The following is a 21,006-nucleotide window of genomic DNA, read 5'->3' on the forward strand; positions in this document are numbered from 1 at the left end:
GCTCCTTTATGTCTTTTTTCATGTAGTCCAGGGATGCGTCTCAGGTCATTCACACCAGCATGGACAATGACTGAGTCATATTTGTACTTGCCTTGGAGTGACCTGAGTGCTTGTGTTATGTGGCAGATCCTAGCGCCCGACAGGCTGCTCACCGTGACCCTCTCCTTGTTCAGCCTGGTGAGCGGGACGTCAGTGTGCCTGACGATAGAGTCACCTATTACAAGTGTATCAGGTGTGTTGTTTAGTCTTAAGGGCTGTGACTGTTTGGCACACTGGCTTTGTGAGATATATGTTGCACGTGTTTTGTTTTGGGGTAGCGGCTGCTTGGGTGTCTGCTTTGGAGGTCTCTGCTGATCTTTATTTAGAGCCTCCGAGTATGTTTTTGTATGATTATGTGTTTGGTTTGCTGTCGTGGTAGGTCTATGTGAGACTGGAATTGTAGTGAGTGTGGTTTCCTTCTCCTCCTGACTGGTTATGCCAGTACTGAGTTGTGAGAGCTTAGCCTCCAGTTTGGCTATATGGTTGCATCTCTCACATGTGTTGGAATTTGTTGGGAGGAGGAGAGGGTTGTCTGTGTACATGAGGCAGTTGTAACATTGCCTCAAGATTCCCAGATTCACCAGCTGGACCGGAGAGGAGATTGACAACTGACCTTTGGACATGCTAGAATAATATTGGGAATTCCTTAATAATTGAAAACCAGGGCCAGTGGGGGTGAGGGTGTAGTGCTTTTAATTTTTAGTGCTGACTTCTATAATTGCTTTAGTGAGCAAGTGCCAGGTAACTTAAGTGCAATGTGTTACAGGTAACTTAAATGCAAAACGACAAACAGTAACTTTCTTTCAAGTGAAACAAGGAAATAAGTACAGTAAGCAATGCAGATATCACTAGTGATCCACAGAAGCTGAGAAGCCGCGTATTAGGTGGAATTAGCGTTCCAGGGAAATAACAAGCAAACAAACAACAAGCATATAAACAAAGCTAGATTCAGCAGGCCTGGATCTAGTCTATGCTACAGCAAACAAGGTGTACCAATTTCAGTAAGATACAGTTCAAATATTCAGGCACTATAAAACCTTTAACCAGAAATTCCCAGCTCAGAAGGGCAGAGTCCAGCCTCTTCTCCCACAAGAGTGCAGACCACAAACCTTCTTAATGTAAAATAACTGGCCTGAAGCCCAAGTGCTTAAACCAGAACTAATACACTTTAGGAATAACAGACACTGGGCTCTCAATCAGCAGTTCCCAACTTAGAAGGATGAAAGCTACCTGTCCTGCCACCACAGTGCATGCCACAAACCTTCCTAATGTAAAACAACTGGTCTGAAGCCCAAGTGCTTAATCCAAAAGACTTAGAATGACAGCTAAACTTTAATCAAGTTACTACCAAGCAGTAATAAATACAATTGAATACTTTAGAGAATGCCTGGATTAGTGCTCAAGTTACACAAACAAAGCTAGATCCAGCAGGCCCGAATCCAGTCTATGCCACAGCAAACAAGGCGCACCAACTTCAGTAATAAGCAGTTCAGATATGCATGCACTATAAGCCTTCAATCAGAAATTCCCAGCTCAGAAGGGCAGAGTCCAGCCTCTCCTCCCACAAGAGTGCAGACCACGAACCCTCTTAATGTAAAATAACTGGCCTGAAAGCTCAAGTGCTTAAACCAGAATTAATACACTTTTAGAATAACAGACACTGAGCCCTCAATCAGCAGTTCCCAACCTAGAAGGATGTAAGCTACCTGTTCTGCCACTACACTGCAGACCACAAACCCTCTCAGTGCAAAACAACTGGTCTGAAGCCCAAGTGTTTAAACCAGAAGGCTTAGAATGAGTTACACCAAGCAGTAATAAATACAATTGAGTACTTTTAAGATGATGCAAAAGTAAAAAAAAAAGCAGGTAGAAACACAAGTACAGTAAAAGCAGATGAAATTTTTTTTTTTTTTTCTGAACAAGTGCTGAGATCAAAGAAACAGATTTGAGTGCTGAAACTAGAAAACTGGCTAGTTATAGGGGGAAAAAAACTAAGCTAGAAGTCTTCCCTCCAACACAGAAGGGCTTGGGGGCTCAGAAGCCTACAAATAGTCTATACCACTTAACAGGAAAGGCAGGAAACAAGCTTAAATTTTTTTTTTTCCGTTTCCCAGATGCTCTCTTTGTACACAGTAGGAGTGCCTGAAATTAGAATATGATCTCACTGCACTCAGTTGAGTGAGCAAATGAGATGGGCCCAGAAGGAGTATCCAAACACAAATTTACAAGAGGGGCGGGCAGCTGCAAGGCCACTAAGATTAACACCAAAACCAAAACCAAACCAAACCAAACCAAAAACAGGGAGGGTGGGTGGGACTAACTGAAGAGCAGAGTGAAAACTTCCAGTTCAGCTAATATTCCTTCCACACAGTTAAAATCAATTTAAATACTGTATTTTTTTGAAAAAAAGAGCAGATAAAGGTACTTAAATTCTCTTATACGTCCAGTTGAATATAGCAAGTTCTTAGCCGGCCAAAGCTGAGGTTTTTAAGCAGAAAATATTTCACACTGTACCACTTAAATAGGCAAGGACAGGAAATCAAAGAATGTGACTACCCCACATCTGTAATTACTAGCAAATAACAAAATTCAGCAAACACTGACTAACTTCCAGTTCAGCTAATATTCCTTCCACACTGAAGAGCAGAGTGAAACTTCCAGTTCAGCTAATATTCCTTCCACACAGTTAAAATCAATTTAAATACTGTATTCTTTTGAAAAAAAAGAGCAGATAAAGGTACTTAAATTCTCTTATACGTCCAGTTGAATATAGCAAGTTCTTAGCCGGCCAAAGCTGAGGTTTTTAAGCTGCAGAGGGACCACTATTAATATGACATTGACAGAATATGAGAATGGGAACTGTCATTATTTTCTTGTGTGTAACATACCACTTTTTTTCCAAACTTAAAAGTTTTAGGAGGGAGGACTGAGCTCAATTTGATTAAAATGAGGTACAGTTGAAAGGTGTGGAAGGAGATATTGAAATGTTTACAATTTGCTTGCTGAACTGTGTGACTGCCTTGTATTGTTACAGACATTCACATTTCTAACCAAATTCCATACCTTGAACTGCTGGTTTATTTGATTTCCATAGCATCTCTCATAAGCTTTATCTCTCAAAGAGCATAGAAGTGTACAGAGCAAAACATAACTTGTCTTTCTAGAATCCAACCCTGTAACAGAACCTCAACTTCCTCTATGCATTTTGGAGAGAGGGGCCTTGACCCTGACTGGACTAGATTTATTGTGATTATAACAAAAGGTAATAGTCTTGGACAGCCATTTGAAAATTATCTGTTTTGACACAGGCGGTCCATTCTTACCATTGCAAGAAATAAACAATTGCTCCAGATATTCTGAAAGATTTAGTTTTGCCTAGAAGTTACCCAGGTTATTACTTGCTGACTACTACCTGCATGGAGCTATGTTATATTTTGGGAATTTTTCTGCCCTTTGTCAGTAATGTGTGCAACTTAGGTGGGAGGAAGGGCTAAGTGTTATACTATTTTACTGAATTACTGTATTACATAACAGCTGCAAAAGGTGATATAATGAGTACCTACTCAACAGGTTATGTGCAGCAATTATCACCTGTGTCTGAGCATGCATACCTTTGCAGTAATGAAAGGCAGGTCATTATCACCTTAGCAATAAGTCAGTTACAATATAGCACGGAGTCATTATCACTTTTCAGGTAAAACAATCAGGAGCTGTCACTGTTATTCACATCAGTACAACTCGTTATCACACTGATGAATGTTCAGGTAACACTATCAGGAGCTGTCACTGTTATTCACATCAGTACAACTCGTTATCACACTGATGAATGTTCAGGTAACACTATCAGGAGCTGTCACTTATTCACATCAGTACAACTCGTTATCACACTGATGAATGTTCAGGTAACACTATCAGGAGCTGTCACTGTTATTCACATCAATACAACTCATTATCACACTGATGAATGTTCAGGTAACACTATCAGGAGCTGTCACTGTTATTCACATCAGTACAACTTGTTATCACATTGATGAATGTTCAGCTAACACTATCAGGAGCTGTCACTGTTATTCACATCAGTACAACTCGTTATCACATTGATGAATGTTCAGGTAAAACTATCAGGAGCTGTCATTGTTATTCACATCAGTACAACTCGTTATCACATTGATGAATGTTCAGGTAACACCATCAGGAGCTGTCACTGTTATTCACATCAGTACAACTCGTTATCACACTGATGAATGTTCAGGTAACACTATCAGGAGCTGTCACTGTTATTCACATCAGTACAACTCGTTATCACACTGATGAATGTTCAGGTAACACTATCAGGAGCTGTCACTGTTATTCACATCAGTACAACTCGTTATCACACTGATGAATGTTCAGGTAACACTATCAGGAGTTGTCACTGTTATTCACATCAGTACAACTCGTTATCACATTGATGAATGTTCAGGTAACACTATCAGGAGCTGTCACTTATTCACATCAGTACAACTCGTTATCACACTGATGAATGTTCAGGTAACACTATCAGGAGCTGTCACTGTTATTCACATCAGTACAACTCGTTATCACACTGATGAATGTTCAGGTAACACTATCAGGAGCTGTCACTGTTACTCACATTAGTACAACTCGTTATCACATTGATGAATGTTCAGGTAACACTATCAGGAGCTGTTACTGTTATTCACATCAGTACAACTTATCACACTGATGAATGTTCAGGTAAAACTATCAGGAGCTGTCACTGTAATTCACATCAGTACAACTCGTTATCACATTGATGAATGTTCAGGTAACACTATCAGGAGCTGTCACTTATTCACATCAGTACAACTCGTTATCACATTGATGAATGTTCAGGTAACACTATCAGGAGCTGTCACTGTTACTCACATCAGTACAACTCGTTATCACACTGATGAATGTTCAGGTAACACTATCAGGAGCTGTCACTGTTATTCACATCAGTACAACTCGTTATCACATTGATGAATGTTCAGGTAACACTATCAGGAGCTGTTACTGTTATTCACATCAGTACAACTTGTTATCACACTGATGAATGTTCAGGTAACACTATCAGGAGCTGTCACTGTTATTCACATCAGTACAACTTGTTATCACATTGATGAATGCACAAGCCAGATGTAGTCATTGCAAGCCACCCCCTCCATTCTTCAACTACTTAGCCTCTGAAACCCCTTATTTTATATATATATATATATATATATATATATATATATATATATATATATATATATATATATATTAGTGTGTGTTACCTATATATATACATATATATATATATATACATACATATATATATATATATATATATATATATATATATATATGTATATGTATGTATATATATGTTATATTATATTAGTGTGTGTTACCCACAAAGCAAGAAGGTGAGCTAAAATGCTGCAACTCATCCGTCCACGAACTTGACGAGTCACCCGCAGTATGTCTCTTTGACATGGTATGCAAAGAGAAATATCCTCATGCTCAAAATGGAAATAAAGCTTTCTAGTATTAACAGGGGAATGTAGGACTGCAAAATCATATATAACAGGACTTTCTGACCATGAATCTGTTTAATTTACTGAACTGTAAAATATGCTCTCAAGCACCATCTTTCATGAATATTAGAAACCAATGCTACCCAAACTGGACTTGTGTGTGTGTATATATATATATATATATATATATATATATATATATATATATATATATATATATATATATATATATATATACACACACACACATACACACACATATACACACATGCATACATATATATATATATATATATATATATATATATGTCTGTATTTTCATGAGTAACATACAGATGAAAGTATCCATTTTATTAATGTAGTTCATATCTTTGTGAATTAATGTAACTGAACCACATATGATGATAATGTAACTGAACCACATATGATGAAACAGTTGAATGTGTCAAACTATCACTACATACTGCATGTTGTGTTGCTTTGCAGCTGCCTCTGTGCAGCTGAGTAACATTATATTGTTCTATACCATTGTGTTTTTCAGCTTTGCATTCACCTGACATCACAGCCCTCAGTGAAGATGCCATCTGCTAAGAAGTCAACCGGTGTTTACTTGGGTGAGGATACTGATTCTGACAGTAATACCAGTGGGTCCGAAATGGAATTGCACCTTGATGCACAGCGTAAGGCAAACCAGAGTGAGGATGACGATTATGATGCCGATGATCATATCCACTGGCACGTCTGCGTGAGAAGGCTATTACTGCTAATAAAGATGATGCCCCTGTCCCAGCGATTCCTAACAGACTCCTACCCTCTACCCCCAACCTCACCACTCTTGATGAAACTGACTACGACAGTGATGATGACATGCCCCTAGCCCAGCTAAGGTATGATGGCACACACAATATTGGTCATCAACTTGAATCAGATTTTGACACAGAGGATGAATTGCCTCTATCTGAGTTACGGCAAGGACATGGCCTGACCAACAGACCTTTGCAGTTCTCCATCGCCCAAGCCAGGGCTAGTGCTGAAGAGGAAGCGGATATACTTCCTACTATACATGAGCTCAGGTGTAGTTCACAGCAGGTTTATTCGGATGGAGAAAGTCCACTGGATCTGAGCCGAAGTAGCTCCTTGTCAAGCAAGGATCTGAGTGTGCCACAGTATGGAATTTGTGTGAGTACTCCACTCAGAAGTCAGTACAAACCAGTGGGTAATGTAACTGATCACAGGGTACCATCTCTTAACCACCCAGTAGTTTCCATTCAAAACTGTGGGAGGCTAATGAAAAAGACACGGCGATCATGTCCACCACAAAACTTATCGTGGGAGAAACGCCTAACACCAGTTCACATTGATGACTTTGTGTGTCCAGTCGGCCCAGTCACCAACCTGGACTCAGACAGCACAGAGGTGGACTTCCTCAATTTGATGTTCCCAGAGGAACTGTACTCGCTTATTCCTAATGAAACTAACCACTATGCTGCACAGAGGCAGGCTGCAGCAGGCAAGGTTGATAAGCGGTGGAGTCCAGTTTGTCCTGGAGACATACTCACATTTCTAGGTGTCAGAATATACATGTCTATTGTACATGTTCCGAAATACAGGCAGTACTGGGAAACACACCATCTGTATGGTCATTTCCCAATAGCTGAGTACATGACCTGGGAGAGGTTTGAAAAAATTCAGCAGTATTTTCACTGCAATGACAAAAACCTCAGACAACCACAGGGCTGTGTGGGTCATAACAAGCTCCATCATGTACGGCCAATACTGGATGCCGTACTTCATGCATGTAGGACACAGTATAATGGGCATCGTGAGGTGGCAGTAGATGAAGCCATGGTTGGCTTCCGTGGACGTCTGACATTTAGACAGATTATGCCTGGCAAGCCGGAGAGGTATGGCATTAAGGTATGGGTGCTGGCTGACTCACATAATGGTTATGTGCATGAATTCCAGGTATACACTGGAAAAGCAGAGCAGACCACAGAGGTTGGACTGGCACACCGAGTTGTGGTCAACCTAACACGGGGGCTGATTGGAAAGAAGCATCACATTTACTTTGACAACTTCTTCTCATCTGTCCCTCTGGCACAGCAACTGCTGCAGGACGGTCTGTACTGCTGTGGAACCATGCGCACCAATAGGTCTGGATGGCCTGTAACATTCAACCAACAAGCCATTGGTAAAGCACCTCGAGGGTTCTACAAGCAGTTGCAGAGTGGACCATTGCTTGCAACTGAATAGAAGGATAGCAACCCAGTATTTCTGCTGTCAACTAATAGTAACCCAACCTTGGCAGTCTCCAGCACACGCAGGAGACAGCACGATGGAACAAAAGCTGCAGTGCCATGTCCACCAGTTGTAAACATGTACAACACATACATGAATGGGGTGGACCGAGCACAGATCAGCTCAGGACACAGTATCCAACTGCTCGAAAGGCAAGGAAATGGTGGCTGTACTTGTTCTGGTTCCTATGGGATGTGGCCATAGTGAATGCTTACATTTTATTCCGTGAGTGTGCTAGCCACCGGCAGCTTTCACTTTCTGGCCGTGTTATTGTGGCAAGCCAGTTACAGTTTAGAAGAAACCTAGGCATGCGCCTCCTGACTACCTACAAGAAAAGGAAAAGATGCACAGTGATTACCGTCCCAGAGCCCATGACACGATTTGAATAAGGCTCACACTTTCCAGTGAAATGGTGGAAGGCACGATGCAAAAGCTGTGCCAGCAAGGGTAAACGTGCTGAACTATCATGGGATGCCCGACCTGCAAGATTAACCTATGCATGGAATGCTTTGGTGAGTACCATGGCCATAAGGGTCTAGCAGACTGCTGACAGCAGTAAGATGTGCAGAGCACACTATACAACAAAGTTGTGACCAGGCTTGTTGGGTCCATTGCTGAATGGGCACACGTAAAGAGAAAAGACAGAGGTAAGGCAGACTGCTGACACTGAAGGAGGTCGTGAGACAATAGTGCTATCAGCAGTCTGAGTGGGCAGCCAGCACAGCTATGGGACACTTCAGATAACCAACATCTGGAGCCCCATGCCTGTCCTTGGCATATTAGTGGAGTAGTGGTCCTTACCCTGCTTCTTCTCTTTACATGTGCCCTTGGTGTGCACCCTTGTCAGTGTCCACCCATTCAGTATTTCAGATAAGGTAAGAACGTCTTTTGCTGTTCTGGGAATCAGTGGAAAGCAATCAGCCCAAACCCTAAGCTGTCCCATCTCACTATGTTGTGTTGGTGGATGCATCACGGTGGGCATACCCAGCCAGCATGGATCTTGTGATCCACCGGGATCGCAGTTGGGAACTTGGAGACTCTACAGCACAGTCCCATAGTGCTGTGGTCCTAGGTAAGCATGGGCTTGGGTGTGCCACTGTGATGTAATGCAAAAAGACACAGCCTGGTCAGTCTTGGTTTTTTGACATGTTGCCTTGATGTAGCTCTCCACTCAGTCTCCCTCCCTTCAGGTGCAGTCAATGTATGTAGGTGAGGGTAGTAAATGTATGAAGGTCAGGACAGCAATTAGTGAGTTACTTCAGTCCCTCATCCCTTAGGTCCATTGCTGAATGGGCACATGTGAAGAGAAAAGGCAGAGGTAAGGCAGACTGCTGACACTGAAGGAGGTCATGAGACCATAGTGGTATCAGCAGTCTGAGTGGGCAGCCAGCACAGCTATGGGACACTACAGATAACCAACATCTGGAGCCCCATGCCTGTCCTTGGCATATTAGTGGAGCGGCGGTCCTTACCCTTGTGTCCTGGCTGTGCACCCTTGTCAGTGTCCACCCACGCTTTATTTCAGATAAGGTAAGACTGTCTTCTGCTGTTCAGACGTTTACAGAATGCGTTCATGCATGGCTTGATGCACAGGGTCGGTGGATCGACAATCTGCCATAACGGCATCACCGCGGAAGATGTTCACCTGTTCAGAAGGGATGGCATTCACCTAACTGAGGAGGGCATTGCGTTGTTCTTGACCAACCTCCACAATGGCGTGAGGAGAGCCATGCAAGATTGCAGCTTGTGAGAAGAATGGAAAACACCCATGACCAAGTCGGACCAGTATAGTAAGTAAAACGCTATTATGAAATGTGTTGTGTAAAATTAATTTCTCTGAGCTTGGCAAATAACTGTTATGGAAATTATTATTTTTTTTTCATATTTTGGTAAATAACTTTGCAAGGGAGTATCTGAATGTGATAAGCAATACCTCATTTTGAAAAGATTATTTATAGTTCTAACATGGTAAAAGAATGGTGCCTGTATGTTGTACTCATAGGCAGATATCAAAGTTTTGGACTTGGTTATGGAAATTATGATTTTTTCCATATTTTAGTAAATAACTTTGCAAGAGAGCATCTGAATGTGCCAAGTAATAACTAATTTTGAAGACAGTATTGCTGGTTCTAACATGGTAAAAGAATTGTGCCTGTATGTTTGACACGTGCAGATATCAAAGTTGGTTTCGGACTTAGGTTACGGAAATTATGATTTTTTTTCATATTTTGGTAAATAACTTTGCAAAGGAGCATCGGAATGTGCTAATACCTCATTTTGAAGACAGTACTGATAGTTCTAACATGGAAAAAGAATGGTGCCTGTATGTTGTACTCATGCGCAGATATCAAAGTTTGTTTTGGACTTAGGTTATGGAAATTATGATTTATTTTCATATTTTTGGTAAATAACTTTGCAAGGGAGCATCTGAATGTTATAAGTAATACCTCATTTTGAAGACAGTACTGATAGTTCTAACATGGAAAAAGAATGGTGCCTGTATGTTGTACTCATGTGCAGATATCAACGTTTGTTTCGGACTTAGGTTATGGAAATTATGATTTTTTTTCATATTTTGGTAAATAACTTTGCAAGGGAGCATCTGAATGTGTTAAGTAATACCTCATTTTGAAAAAAATATTTCTAGTTCTAACATGGTAAAAGAATGCTGCCTGTATGTTGTACTCATAGGCAGACATCAAAGTTTGTTTGGAATTAGGTTATGGAAATTATGATTTTGCAAGGGAGCATGTCAGTGTGCCAAGTAATACCTCATTTTGAAGACAGTGTTACTCCTTACAACATGGTAAAAGAACTATGTCTGTGCACTCTACACATGTACAGATATCACAGTTTGTTTAGTCTTGTATGATTATGAAAACTATACATTTACAATACTTTTCATTATTATGCCCATATCTTTGCAAGGGAGCATGGTGATCACACAAATGATGCATCATTTTGAAGGTGACATTCAGATGCACAACTTCTACACTGATATGTAGGCTCTGTCTGTTATAGGTGATGAGATATTATACTTTGTTTATTTATCAATTATGAAAAATAATATATTAATCATATTTCTGTGAATATCTCAAGAAAGGAACATCACACAGTAATGGTTAAGGTAACATTTTAAAGCAGACATTCATATTAACAAATTACATTCAAATTGTATGGGTCTGCATGGAACATTGACCAAGATATTGTGCTTTGTTTTTCCAAAAAGGTAAAAAATATGCACAATATCAGCATTCCTTGACAAATATTTAATAATGACTTTGATAGACACTATCAACATTTACACTGTTGGAAAGGTCAATGTCTGCTGAACAACTTTCGCGTTTACATTTTTAGTCTAGCTCTTATAGTTAAAGAGTTATGAACATTTGTTTTCTGTATGGTTTTACAAATGGATTTTCTGAAAATGAGCTCAGGCTGCACTGTTGTTCCTATGGTGGAATTAAGCAAGCAGCTTTTCCTGAGCTGCTCCGGAGTGAATGAGTTAAGGAACGTGGATATAAACCCGGGGTAATCGCTATGGCTTGCAGGGAGGTTAGTGGTATGGCCAGACAGGAACTGTTACAATACCAACATAAATCCACAAATGAGTCAGCCCCTATCAGAATGATCACTATATATGAACCCAACACCAGTATTTTTTGAGAGGTGGTACAGGAAAATTGGAACATTCTGTTGGCCGATGAGAAAATTAGGACTCTGATTGATGACTGGTGCCGATTTGGCTTTAGGAGAGGTAGGACCCTGGCATCCCACTTCAATCACTACAAGGTGGCTACCCAGGTAGCCGTTCCATTTCAACAATCTACACTTTCAGGTAATACACTGCAGGGATGTTTCAGCTGTGGTCATTGTGTTCAATGCAACAGGTTTAACCAAACAAAAACTTTTAGCAGCCGCAATACCAGTCAAGTATATGATATAAAAAAATTTTTGCCTACTGCTCATCGGATTGGGTTATACACCTTGCCACTTGTACATGCACGGCTTCCAGGCCCATTAAATTTAGGATTAGTAAACACATGAGTGAAATCAAACTTAAAAAGCAGACAAATGCATTATATAAGCATGTTGTCAAACATCCCTCTGCAACTTTCAGATTTACGGTCATTGACATTAAGGAAAACAAAACAAGAGTGGCTGGCGCAACATATTGAACAATAAAGAAAAAAGATGGTTAATTAAGTTGGGGGTGTCTAATTCCTCCAGGATTAAATGAATTGTTGTGAACTACCAATGATTTTCTGGTTTCTATATGGGTGTGTGTATATAAGGAGTGTCTTGTTATTTCTATGGTTACACTGAGGATGGCTTGAAACGAATACCGAAACCTGTCTGTTTGTGATAACTTTATAATAAAAGATGTACCTTTTTACACCTTGGTGCTAGCTATTTTGTTTTTGGATCACTGTCTCTAAGTCGTGCACTACTGCACTTGCAGGGGAACATTCTGGACCAGTCTGAGGAACCACCCTCATACATCCATCTAGATGCCCCGATGCATATGAGCACAGGTCATGCATCAAACGTATTACCTATGGAAGGTAAAGCTTTGGTACCCCATCCAGAAGTCAGAGGTGACAAGTATGTCAGGAATACTGCATCAGTGACTTCATTCAGGACAACTTGCATTACATTTGCCTAAGGTTTCTTAAGCTGCATGAAAAACAGTTTATGTGCAGAAGCCTACAAGTGAAGAATACTAAGAGCACTCCTTTATGAAAATAACTATTTTTAGAAGAACTTGGCATTCAAGCTTACCATCATCCAGGTTGGAAGGAATAGGGTAGATATGGTGTGAAGCCTTCGACTTGTCCTCTGCAATTGCTCCCTTTGTTGAGGAAAGAAAATATTTGCATAATTAACAGCTGTTCTTCAAATAAATAAAATCTGCAAAATTCTCACTACAACTGCCCTACAGAAGTTATAATGTTGTTTACAATTATGAAATAATTAATTCTTTAAAACTTCACATCACCACCTCTAAAAGATGTTTTTTTTGTGATATAAAAAAATGACACCACAATGAATCATTTCAAAAAATTTCCCACCTTTAATGTGACCTATAAACTGTACAATTCAATCTGTTAGGGGAAAAAATATATATATAATTTTTTTTTTACAATAAGCTGGTTGCACAAATATGCACATCCTTTAAATACTTTGTTGAAGCACCTTTTGATTTAATTACAACATTGTCTTCTTGGGTGAGTATCAGCATGGCACATCCTGATTTGGCAATATTTGCCCACACTTCCTTGCAAAAGCACTCCAAATCTGTCAGCTTGCGAGGGCATCTCTTGTGCACAGCCCTCTTTAGGTCACCCCACAAATTTGGATTTAAGTCTGGGCTCTGGCTGCGCCATTCGAAAACTTCAATTTTCTTCTGGTGAAGCCATTCTTTTGTTGGTTTGGATGTATGCATGGGGTCATTGCAGTGTTGAAAGGTGAAATTCCTCTTCATCTTTCTAGCAGATGCCGGTTTTGGGCAAAAAGTGACTGGTGCTTGGAACTGTCCATAATTCCCTCCACCATGACTAAAGCCCCAGTTCCAGCTGAAGAAAAGCAACCTCAAAGCATGATTCTGCCACCACCATGCTTCACAGTGAGGATGGTGTTCTATTGGTGATACAAAATGTTGTCTTGCACTAATTGCACCTTTTGGAATTGTAGACAAAAAGTTCAGCCTTGGTCTCATCAGATTTTCCAAAATGCTTTTGGGAGACCTGATGTACTGTTTTGCAAATTTTAACTGGGCCTGGATGTTTTTCTGTTTAAGAAAAGGCTTCCATCTTGCAACCCTACCCCATAGTCCACACATATGGAGAATACTGAAGATTGTGGTCACATGTAGTACACAACCGGCACTTGACAGAAATTCCTGCAGCTCCTTCAGTGTTGCTGCAGGTCTCTTCGTAGCCCCCTGACCAGTTTTCATCTCATCTTTTCTTCAATTTTGGAGGGACGTCCAGATCTTTGCAACGTCACTGTAGTCCCATATCTTCCCCACTTCTTGATGACTGTCTTCACTGTGTTCCATGGTACATCCAATGCTGTGGAAATTTTTTTGTACACTTCTGATACCTTTCAACAATGAGATCCCTTTGATGCTTTGTAAGCTCTCTGCGAACCATGGCTTTTTCTGCAGCAGGCAACTGAGTAAATGTCAGGAAAATCATACTAGGGCAGCTGAACTTTATTTGGGGTTAATCAGAGTCTCTTTAATTGATGGCAGGTGTGTACTCAAGAATACTGAATGCTGTAATTAAATCAAATGGTGCTTCAACAAAGTATTAGTTTAAGGGTGTGCACACTTATGAAACCAACTTATTGAAAGTTTTTTTTTTCCCCTAACAGATTTGTTTGTTTTTCAACTGAACTGTACAGGCTTATAGGTCACATTAAAGGTGGGAAAAGCTTTGAAATGATTTATTGTGGTCTCATTTTTTTATCTCACAAAAACCTGACACTTTAACAGGTGGGTGTACACCTTATATATTCACTGTACATCTCTAATAGACACATGCAGCCAGTAAATGATTCATTTCCCATGCCTCTGATTGTAATATTTTATCCCCAAAGCCCCTGCTTACACTCAAGGGTACAAGAAAACTTAACGATTTGGGACACATGACTAGGCTTAAAAAGGCCCAAATGGTAGTTAGCCTAGTACAGACCTATGAACCCAAACTCGCAGTACTGAATTCAAGTTCACAGCAGGCTTCCGGTTGCTGCAGGGGAAAGTGACTGCTACCACTTATGACAAATGGTAAACTGATGCATCTAGAATGTACACGCAAAGAATACAGGTCTGCAGAAAGTACAGTTGTGTACATTTACCATAAATGTAAATGTTCCAGTGTATTCACTATTGCAGACATTACATTTGGGTTATCTGCCTGCAGGTAGCCTGCCTGAATATCAAAGTCAAGGGTCCTGCGTCGGATGCTGTCTCTTCTTCCACGACGTCAGGTAGTCAGGGGTATAAAGCATGCAGTTGATGCCATTACATCAGTTTTTCTTGCCCCAGAGGTCAGGTGTCCCCATAATGCCCAGCAATTATATATATATATATATATATATATCATACAAGAAAAAGCTGAAATACACTAAACAAGAAGAAAGATATAGCCAAGAGAAGTGGCTGGAGGGAGGTTAACAAGGACTGCAACAGTGAATACACTCAAACATCTACATTTAAGTTATGTGTACACAGCTGTACTATGTTCTTCATGTTTCATTGCTGCAGTCATTACATTTGGGTAGATTCCCAAAGCAAAGGTAGGGAGGAGGAAGTTGGAGAGCATCAGGACCAGCAATCACGCCCTGCAAGACTGCAGTGGCAAAACCAGCTCTGGATTTAGAAAAAATAGGCAAGTGGCAATGCTTGGTGAAGATATGAACACAGCTCCAGGTAGCAGCTTCTAGGATGTCCCTGGTAGGGACACCTCTAAGAAAGGCTGTAGCGGTAGATGCAGCCCTGGTGGATTGTGATCTTATCCCCTGTGGGGTAGGTTTTCCATGGTGCTTACAGCAGAAATAAATGCAATGGCCTACCCACCTAGAAATGGTTTGCTTTGAAATGGCCTTCACCTCTGCCCCTGCAGCAAAGGCAACTAGCAACTGTTCAGTTTTTCTGAGAGGCTTAGTTCTGTCCAAATAAAAGTTGTCTGTGCAAGTCCAAAGAGTGCAGAATTCGTTCTACTTTGTTCTGTGGATTAGGAAAAAAGGCTGGCAAATGAATGGACTGAAGGGCCACACTGGCTACAACCTTGGGCATAAAGGAAGGATTGGTCCTGAGGGACACCAGCACAGAAGATGATGAAGAGCACCACTGCCATGAGGGCCTGAAATTCAAACACTCTTCTTGCTGAAGTGATGGCTAGACGGAAGGCTGGCTTCCAAGAAAGGAATTTCAACTCTGCAGTTGCAGCTGGCTCAAAAGGAGGTAGAGTGAGCTTTTCCAATACAAAGTTAAGGTCCCAGGCTGGAGTAGGGACATTCCTGGGTGGTCCAAAATTTTTGTCACCTCTGAGGAATTGTTTCAACAGTGGGTGAGAGAAGAGGGGAGGCTCAGTATTATCTGCTGAAATGGCCAATGCATGAATTTTAACTGTTGAGAAGGAAAGGCCCTTGTGGAGCATCTCTGTTAAGTACTGAAGAATATGCGGTAAGCTGGGCACTGTTGTGCCCATCCCCTGAGCCTGGCTCCAGGAACAGTATCTTTTCCACTTTTCAGCATAGGATTTTCTAGTACTAGGCCTCCTAGCCTGCAGAATGACATCTAGTACCTGCTTACTGAGGGATGCTATTGGAGAGCTCAGGGAATTAGCCAGGCTGCAAGGTTCAGGGTTTGAAGCTGGGAGTGCAGGATCTGGCCCTCCTGCTGAGACAGCAGGGAAGGGGTCTGAGGCATTTGCCATGGTTCCAGCACTGACATACTGTGCAACAGGGGGTACCAGTGCTGGCGTGGCCAGTCTGGTGCAATTAGTATTGCCCTTGGTTTGTCCTGTTTGATCTTTAGCAGAACTTTTGAGAGAAGAGGCAGAGGGGGGAAGGTATAAACTGAGAGGCTTTCCCAGGTGAAGGACACGGCTTCCACTTTCCAAGCTTGACTGTGGGAAGTCCTTGCACAGAATTTGTCCAATTGGTAGTTCTGAGGGGAGGCAAACAAGTCTACCTCTGGGTTCCCCCATTTGTTTCTCAAAATGTAGAATATCTTTGGTTCCAGTTTCCACTCGTGTGGGTCCATGAAATTTCTGCTTAGGTTGTCTGCCAGTGAATTTAGCTTGCCTGGCAGGAATTGAGCTTGTAGGTGCACTTGGTAGCTCAGGCTGTGTTCTACACAGCCATAGCTAGTCTGCAGAGAGGATACAACTGAGTTCCCCCCTGCTTGTTTATTTACCACATAACAGTGGTGTTTGTCTGTATTTACCAATAATTGTCCTGGAAGGATGTGGTCCTTGAAGGCTGTCAAGGAATACTGTACAGCTAACATTTCTTTTTGATTGATATGCAGGTGCATCTGACTCAGGTTCCATTTGCCCTGAATGCACTGCCTTGCCAAATGAGCCCCCCATGAATAGTCTGATGCGTTTGTTAGGGTTTGGGTTAGAGTGAATGGCAGTCTCTTGCTGTGGTTGCAGGCCTCTGCCCACCAAGGGAATTCTGTCGTTATATAAGAAATGATGGGAATCATTGTTTCCAGGTCCAGAGAATGTTGACACCATAGACTTTTTAGAATGTTGACACCATAGACTTTTTAGATACCATTGTAGTTCTCATATGCAGTCTTGCATATGGAATTAGTAGAATGCAAGAGGCCATGAACCCCAGGGCTTGCAGGATTTTCCTTGCAGATAGCTGGGTCTTTGTGGCCAGTAGTTTGAAGTGGGCAGTCAAATAAACTTGCTTCTCTGGCATGAGGTAAGCCATCTGGGAAGTTATGTTCAAGATTGCTCCCAGGAATACAATTTGTTGGCAGGGTACTAGATGAGATTTCTTTTCGTTTATGTTGTACCCCAGTGAGGTTAGAAGTTTCTTTACAAACACCAGATGATTTAGTAGCATGTCCTGGCTTTCTACTTGAATTAGACAATCATCCAGGTATGGGTACATCTGAATATTACTTTGCCTACAAAATGCAATGACTGGAGCCAGGCACTATGTGAATACCCTGGGAGCAGAAGATAAACCAAAGGGAAGTGCAGAGAACCGATAGTGCATGCAGCCTGCTCTGAAGCGTAGGCATTTCATGCAAGATTCGCTTACTGAAACGTGCAGGTAAGCCTCCTTTAAGTCTAAGGTTGCCAACTGGGCATCTTTGCCTAGCACAGGAAGCAGCAGATGAAGTGTTAGCATTTTGAATGTTGGGATAACCAAAAAGGTGTCTAGAATAGAGAGGTCCAAGATAGGATGCCAGGAGCTGTCTTTTCTGGGTACCAGGAAAAGTCTTGAGTAAAACCCTTGTCCCCTTTCTTCTGCTGGGACAAGTTGAATAGCCATGATACTTAGAAGAGAGAGAACCTGCAGTTGTGCCTCTACCCACTGATATGGGGTAGGTCTGGCCAACCATTTGAGGTTGGTAAGGTGTGGAAGTGGAATCTGTATCCTTGGGAAACTATATTTAAAACCCATTTGTCCTAGGTAATGAGTTCCCAGTTTTTTCCATGCAGGGCGATCTTTCCCTCTAAGGGAGCAGGCAGCTGAGCAGGGCTTGGAAGGTTTAAGGTTAAGTCATTATGACAGTTTTACAAAGGGGGGTGTCATACTACTTCCAGCTTTGGAAGTGGGAGCCCCCCCACTGCTTAGGCTTGTGAAGCCCTTGAGACTGTAGCCTAGGTGGTCTGCTGTTCCTGGGTTTGGACTGCGAAGGCCTAGAAGAGGCAGGAAAGGACCAATTCTTAGAAGGCCAATGCCTATTGAATCTGGGAGGCTGTACTTGCAGGAAATCTTTAAAAGTTTGCATAGATTTAGCTTTTTCCTCCATCTTTTTAAGTACTACTTCTGCTCTGTTGTCAAACAGGTGGTCTTGGTTTAAGGGAGCATCCAGTAATTTAGCTTTGACATGATCTGGCAAATTCTGCTCCCTAAGCCAAGTATGCCTTCTAAGAACAGACCCAGTGACAGCAGCCCTGCAAGATGCTTCTAGAGTCAAAACCACATTGCAAAATATGTTCACTAACTTGTTCAGCAGAAAGCATTAAATCCTGTCAGTCTTTATTTTCAGCACAGTCAGGAAACAACACAATTTTCTGTTTAAGTAGTCCCATAATATGCTGCTGATACTTTAACATATGAAACTGGCAGTTTAAGGCCCCAATGGCCAAAGTAGCAGAAGTGTATACCTTCTTACCCCATCTGTCCGAGGCCCTGGAATCTCTATCAGAACGTATAGGGTTTTTGGCAGCAGTAGCCTTAATGTCTTCAGGTCCCTGGGAAATGGTCTCTGGGTTCGCAATAGGATTCTTGAAGAGGAAAATACAGATTTGTACATACCATAAATGTAGATGTTCGAGTGTTCACACTGCTGCAGTCATTACACTTGGGTTATCCTGCCGTCAGGCGGTCCAGCAGTCGCGGCCAGAGTTCCAAAATCTTGGTCCGGCGTCGGTTGCTGTCGCTTCTTCCCTGATGTCAGTGCGCCAGGGGTATACAAGATGCAGCCAATGCCATTTTCTTCAGTTTTTCTTGCCCCAGATGTCAGGTGCTCCCAATAGGTATGCAATACATATTGATAATGATAAATATACGTATGAAATAAAAGCAATAACCTCAGTTACAAGCAAATACAGCACAAAGGTTGTATAGGATAGAAAGGTATACAAGTCCAGCTAGATCAGAGGGGATGGAGGGAGGGTAAAGTACAGTTTTGTACCTACCATAAATGTAGATGTTCGAGTGTATGCCCTGCTGCAGTCATCACACTTGGGTTATCCTGTCGTCAGGCAGTCCCGCAGTCGGCCTGAATTCCAAAGTCTTGGTCCGGCGTCGGTTGCTGTCGCTTCTTCCCTGACGTCAGTGCGCCAGGGGTATACAAGAGGCATCCGACGCCATTTTCTTCAGTTTTTCTTGCCCCAGATGTCAGGTGCCCCCCCCCCCCCCCAAAAGGTGGTCAAGTAGATAGTACCAATAATAAAAGTTTAGCACCAACAAAACATCCCTCCAGCTATAAGCAAATACACCACAAAGGTTGTATCAGATTTTAAGGTATTGAAAGGTTTTAGTTAGGTCAGAGGGGATGGAGGGAGGGTAACCTGGACTGCAGCAGGGTATACACTCGAACATCTACAGTTATGGTTGGTACAAAACTGTACTATGTTCATCGTGTTACCCTGCTGCAGTCATCACACTTGGGTAAAATCCCAAAGCTAAGGATGGGAGGTGGAGTCAAACAGGGTTAGAGGAGGCTAGAAGGCCCTGCAAAACTGCAGCGGCGAAGCCAGCTCTAGGCTTAGAGTAAAGTGGTAAGTGATCGTGTTTGGTGAAGGTGTGTACTGAACTCCAAGTTGCAGCTTCCAGAATATCCTTGGTTGGCACCCCCCTGAGGAAGGCTGTAGATGTAGCTGCTGCCCTGGTAGAGTCGGGCCTTATGCTAGCAGGAACTGGTTTTCCATGTTGGGTGTAGCAAAAACGTATGCAATGTCCTATCCATTTGGAAATGGTCTGTTTTGAGATAGCCTTTCCTTGTGTTGCTGTAGCATAGGATACAAAAAGCTGGTCAGATTTTCTGAAAACCTTAGTTTTATCCAAGTAGTAACGTAGTTGCCTGTGAATGTCCAAGGAGTGCAGGAGTCTCTCCTTTGTTCTGTGGATTTGGAAAGAAGGTGGGTAAATGGATGGTTTGATTTAGAGCCACACTGGATACCCTCCTTAGGCATAAAGGAGGGGTTAGTTCGTACAGAAACTCTGTCTCGATGGAAAATGAGGAAAGGCTCTACTGCCGTTAGTGCCTGAAGCTCTGAAACTCTTCTCGCTGAAGTAATTGCTAGCAGCAGGGCAGTCTTCCATGATATAAACTTTACGTCAGCTGAGAAAGCTGGTTCAAAAGGAGGTAGCGTAAGTTTTTCCAGAACAAAATTGAGGTCCCAGGTTGGTGTTGGTACTCTCCTGGGAGGCCTAATGTTTTTGGCCCCTCTGAGAAACTGCCTTACAAGTGGATGTGAAAATAAGGGAGGATCCGTGTTGTAGTGAGCTGAAAAAGCTGAGGCGTGGATTTTAATAGATGAAAAAGAAAGCCCTTTGTGTAACATCTCAGTTAAATATTGTAGAATCTGAGGTATGTCTGGCTGAACGGTATTTTGGCCTTTAGCTTGGTTCCAGGCGCAAAACCTTTTCCATTTGTCTGAGTAGGCTTTCCTGGTGCTGGGCCTCCTGGCTTCCAGAATAAAGTACAGTTTTGTACCTACCATAAATGTAGATGTCCGAACTGGATAGCATCTGCAGTCATAACAAGTGGGTTGTCCTGTCGTCAGGCAGCCCCGCAGTCGGCAGTTCCAAAGTCCGGTCCGGCCGGCTGATGTCGCACTCCACCCGGCGTCATCTTTGTTGGTCTTCGGTATAAAAGCATCAGCCGACGCCATTTTCCTCAGTGTTTCTTGCCCATCCA

General features: G+C 42.0%; 1 protein-coding gene across 1 annotated transcript in view; it reads right to left on the bottom strand.

The window, feature by feature from the left end:
* SMARCC1 (SWI/SNF related, matrix associated, actin dependent regulator of chromatin subfamily c member 1) overlaps positions 1-21,006 on the bottom strand; it is a 1,897,600-nt gene that overhangs the window by 1,490,323 nt on the left and 386,271 nt on the right. The window contains exon 5 of the mRNA XM_044066067.1: positions 12,660-12,729. Coding sequence (XP_043922002.1) covers positions 12,660-12,729 — 70 coding nt within the window. The remainder of the gene's footprint in view (positions 1-12,659; positions 12,730-21,006) is intronic.

This window comes from Protopterus annectens, chromosome 3.part0 (genome assembly GCF_019279795.1).
Source record: "Protopterus annectens isolate FY-2018-M chromosome 3.part0, PAN1.0, whole genome shotgun sequence".
NCBI lineage: Eukaryota > Metazoa > Chordata > Ceratodontiformes > Protopteridae > Protopterus > Protopterus annectens.